Source organism: Sinocyclocheilus grahami, unplaced genomic scaffold (assembly GCF_001515645.1).
Source record: "Sinocyclocheilus grahami isolate Dianchi unplaced genomic scaffold, SAMN03320097.WGS_v1.1 scaffold1122.1, whole genome shotgun sequence".
Classification (NCBI taxonomy): Eukaryota; Metazoa; Chordata; class Actinopteri; order Cypriniformes; family Cyprinidae; genus Sinocyclocheilus; species Sinocyclocheilus grahami.
The window spans coordinates 88946-94148 of record NW_015506301.1 but is presented as its reverse complement, the minus strand read 5'-3'; the positions used below and the strand labels follow the sequence as shown (position 1 = coordinate 94148).

The window sequence follows — 5203 nt, the reverse complement described above, 5'->3', positions numbered from 1 at the left end:
TGTGTGTGTGTCTGTCTGTCTGTCTGTGTGTGTGTGTGTCTCTCTGTCTGTGTCTGTGTGTGTGTCTGTGTGTCTGTCTGTCTGTGTGTGTGTGCCTGTCTGTGTGTATGTGTGTGTCTGTGTGTGTGTGTGTGTGTGTGCCTGTCTGTGTGTATGTGTCTGTCTGTCTGTCTCTGTGTGTGTGCGTGTCTGTGTGTCTGTGTGTGTGTGTCTGTCTGTCTGTGTGTGTGTCTCTCTGTCTGTCTGTGTGTGTGTGTGTGTGTGTGCCTGTCTGTGTGTGTGTCTGTCTGTGTGTATGTGTGTGTGTGTCTGTGTGTGTGTGTAGTCAGTGGGGTTGTTGTACAGCAGGAGGTTGTTGGAAGATCAGGGTGTGTGTGTTGGGTTCAGTGAAGATCACACACATTCACGGAGCTGCTGCCACTTGAGGTACTGTGACCTTTTCAGACATGCGTTCTACACACACACACACACACACACACACACACTCAACGCCCTGTCACTGTGTGTGTGTTTTAGGCTGTCTGTACTGATGCCATCAGAAGAACTGGAGGAAGCTCTCAATCGCCTTCGATGTTTTCACTTTCATTTCCTTAAAGAATACTGTGATACTGGAGAAACAGTCAGTGAACCACAGCAGAGCATTTAAATCAGTTTAATTAATGCACCGATTCATATACAGATGAAACTCTACTTGGGCTGTTCACACTATGTAGCACATTTTCATGTAAATCGTATTAGTATGTTATGTAATCTTTTTTGGTGCTAATCAAATTATACAAATCAGTTTATTAACTTTTAATATAGTAATATTAACATGAGTATTTGTCAGTTTATTAATAAAGATGTTTGAAGGTGTTTTTAATTATAATTTAAAAGTGTCTGAGTATATTTTTGAAAGTCTGTTAAATGCTTTTATAGAAATAGGCCTACTTACGCATATACATTTTTACAAATGTCCTGCAGAACAGGAACACGTCTTTTTGTCAATATTGTGATCTCTATTGCAGAATTTCTAAGAAGTCACGTAAAGTACGTAATTTCGCCACCAAAAGGAACTGCAAAAATACACAGAACACGCCCCCCATCAGCTATTGGTCGAACAAACAGATAACCCCACCCCCAGCACACGCCATTGTTTGAGTCGGTGTTGTTCTTCAGAACTACACGGGTCGCTCAAAACAAACTCGCATTTTAACTCTGTGGAATATTTAAGCTTTATATTATTTAACAAATGGATTCTCAAAAGTGGATTGACAACTCAAATAACCACCTTAATTACCAAGATATTTAATATTTTTTTTCAAATGACTTTATACAATTTGTAGGCCTATAAAAGCACACTGAAATAAAATGAATAACCAAACTAAGAAGAGTGCAGAAATGTCCCAATAGGCCTACTTTTGGCAATATATATATATATATATATATATATCCATGAGTACAAATCTTAATGTTTAGGCATAGAATGATATTCTAGGGAATTGCGTGCTTCTAATTTTATAGCACAGGACCCTTTTCTATTCTAACACGACGATGCCTCTGTGTGTAAGGCAAGCTTCAGAAAGAAATGATTGATTGAGTCGGTGTGGAAGAACTTGACTGGTCTGCAGAAACCTTGAGCCAGAAACTCTTCAGCAAACACCAGTGACTTGTTCATACAGTCTTGTCCCGGTGGCCGTCTGAGACGAGGTCTTTACAGGGGATCTGTATCTGGGGCTCATCTAGTCCGGTCCAAACTGTTGCTATAAAATCAGAAGAAATTACTAAAGTAGTCAAACCTGTTCATTAGAAAGAGGGGTCCCAATACTTTTGGCAATATAGTGTGTGTCTATGAAGAGTTCATGCAATTGCAACAATTTTCAAAAATCATGTTTTTTTTATTATTCCGCATTCCAATTAATCTCAATCAAACTGCAGTTGGGTTATTTTGATTAAGTAAAAATAACTTTAAAAAAAAATACAGCTAACTAACACGATAAAAAGATGATAACATAATAAAAAACATGATTTTTGCAAATAAAGATTTGTTAATTTCAGCTTGCATTTAAAATGTGCTCTTTACATTTCTGTATGCGTGTTCCAGTTTGCAATGGTAAACCATGTGAATCTGAGTCCGGTTCAGTGTGAGTCAGCTCGGAACCGTAGACCGGTGAAGTGCTCCGGATCAATGCTCGGCGCCGGTGATGAGGTCACAGCTGCACGGACATCGGTGCCGTTTTCCCCGGTGCTTACTGCATCTGCATGCGATCTGCCGTGTGTAACGCGTGAGGTTCGCTCTCCGCCGCATCGGTGCAGACTCTCCACGTCATCCCGGTTAGTAACGGTAGTAGGATTGCACGCGCTCTGGATGCTTCCGTTCATCCGTGTGCTGCTGCTGCATCAGGGCGGGATGCGACCGACGGTCTGCGCGCTTCTGCCTCGCGTGTCGTGTCGGTTGATCGGTTAACGGAGTGAGGAGGAGTCTCCATCCCTCCCCCTCTTCCGCGACTGTACCTCGCCGTTACCGGGGGCTGCACCGGGGCCCCGCGGCTCTGATGGCGGCGGCTGCGGCGCCCGAGCTGGAGGATGTGGACCGGCGGCCCATCAGAAGAGCTCGATCCAAGAGCGACACACCGTACCTGACCGAAACCAGGCTGTCCTACACACTACAGACAGGTGAGTGTGTGCGTTCACTGCTGTACTGTGGTAATACCATGCTACTGTCATATATACCATGGTACTGAAGATCATTGGATGGTAGCAGCATGGCATGATATCACACTGGTACCAAATGTCTAAAACACGTGCTTTATAATATTAGTGTCAAAAATATTAATATTGAGTGACTAACACATAGACAAGACAGTACTTAAAGAATACCATGGTATATGCATTTTTATGTGGTACTAAATGATTAGCTGCATATATGCACATACAAGCTATTTCAAAAAATACATATGGAAAGAATAAAAAATGGTGCATTATATACTATGTTATATTTAGTGAATTTACTCCATGGTATATGCACTTTAATAAAGTACCAGATACACATATGCCATTATATTTACATAGCACTCCAAGCTACTTCTAAAAATACCATGTACATGTACCATATTATTTAGAGTATTTACTCCAAGCTACTTCAAAGAGTTCCAGTATTACTATGGTAAATGTCTAAATACATGGTAATACCATGGTACTGGATGATTATCATATCCATGGTAAAATTGACATGGTATTCCAATGTACCTTGAAGAATACCATGGTACAGTGTCCAAAAAGTACTTAAGGAATAACATGGTATATGTACTTTAATATGGTAATGAATGTACATGTGCCATTATATTACATAGCACTCCTCCAAGCTGCTCCAAAAATACCATCCATGGTGAACTGACATATACCATGCAATTTACAGTATTTATTCCAAGGTACTTCAAAGAAAACATGGTATTGCATGAGACTGGATGATTACCATGTCTATATAAGACAATATTTAATTCAAAGTACTAGTGGGCATACTATGATATTACCATGGAACGGTGATTAAGATATAAACATGGCCCAATTTTTCCGTACTCAAAGAATACTATGGGAAATACACTTTGATAAAGTATCAAGTATGGTATTACAATGGGTCTGGATGATTACATAGCCATATACTACAGTACTTACTTGGTACTCCAAAGTACTTTAAAAATGACCATGGTACCAGGATTGTGTAAGTGCTCCAGAGGTGTGTTTTGGAGATGCAGATGTTTGTTTGTGTAGGGGAAACACACACACACACACACACACTGTCATGCGATTCAAAGCACTCATCTGAAGGAGGTTGAGGATCTCAAGACGTAACCTCACTAGCTCATCTGCCGGATCTGTATATTAGTGGCATTATATTTCAGATTCCAAGCCTGTATGACTGTATTAATTCACTAAAGGAGATGTTTAGGCAGAATGCATGAGCTTTATTTTCCATGCAATGAAAGTAGCTGGTGATTTCTACTGTATTTGAGCTCTATTAACTCATCTGTTGGACTCGTGCATTAGAACTCAAATCCTGCAGTTCAGTTTGTTTCTAGATGAGTTTGTGTGTTCATCAGGTTTGGAGAAATGTAGCATTGCATCAGTGTCTCAGCAATGGATGCTCTGCAGTGAATGGGTGAGTGTGTGTGTGTGTGTGTGTGTGTGTGTGTGAGTGTGTGTGTGTGTGTGTGAGTGTGTGTGTGTGTGTGTGTGTGTGTGTGAGAGAGAGAGTGTGTGTGTGTGTGTGTTCTCATTAGTGTTTTCAGGGCAGATCAGTGCTGATGCTCCTCAAATGTTCAGACCTTCAATTAAACTTCAAACCATTGCATTCAAACTTTATTTTATAGATCATTTCATTTGTAGATGTGTTGTTTGTTTTTACATTCAACAAAGTTTAAGTTTGAAAATAGCCTTAGTGTATTAGTCCCTTGAAGTATTATTTCTATGTTATTATAGTATTTATTATTTTGAATAGCTTTTCATTCGTATGTGTGTGTGTGTGTATATATATATATATATATATATACAATTTTAGTTTAATGTAAATTAAGTTAAAATAATATTCAGCTATTGTTTGAATACAGCTAATTTTGATTTTAGTTTTAGTAATTTTAGCACTTCAATTTTAACTTATTTTAGTTGCCGAGGCGACATTTCAATTTCAAAATTTAAATGTACGTTTTTCATTTAAAATTATATTTTATTTCACTTTAACCAAAATTACTTTTAATAGTTTGTGAATAACAGTACTGGTCATTAAATCATGGACGTGTTCAATTATTTTGAATGAACTTTTATTATTTATTTGAATAAATATTTTACGTTTATTATACTGTAGTATTTTCAATTTAATTTCCGTTTTAATTTTATTATTTAATTTTCGTTTAGGTAAAACTTACATTTCAGTTAAACCAAAAATATGAAAATCTATTCTATTTAACTTTGTATTTATATTTCAGTTTTAGTAGTTTTAGTTTCTGAAGTTGAAGTTTTTCATCTAATATTTTAATTTATTTCAGCTTTATTTCAATTAAAAATGTTTTTAGTTTCATGTAAAATAACAGCCCTGCTGAAGTGTTACTAGTATATTTTGCTGCTGTGTTCTTGTGGTTGAATGAGCTGATAGATCAATATGCTGTGAGAGTATTTCACTGAGACCAGACACAACACACACTCATCTTATACTCACACACACACACAC

The 5203-nt window shown here is 37.9% G+C and overlaps 1 protein-coding gene across 2 annotated transcripts in view; it reads left to right on the top strand.

The window, feature by feature from the left end:
• The first annotated feature begins 2133 nt into the window (after positions 1–2133).
• Positions 2134–5203, top strand: part of phactr1 (phosphatase and actin regulator 1) — a 20304-nt gene continuing 17234 nt past the window's right edge. For both annotated transcript variants that reach the window (XM_016252620.1, XM_016252619.1), the window contains exon 1: positions 2134–2655. In XM_016252620.1, the coding sequence (XP_016108106.1) occupies positions 2535–2655 (121 nt within the window). In that variant the 5' untranslated portion in view covers positions 2134–2534. The remainder of the gene's footprint in view (positions 2656–5203) is intronic.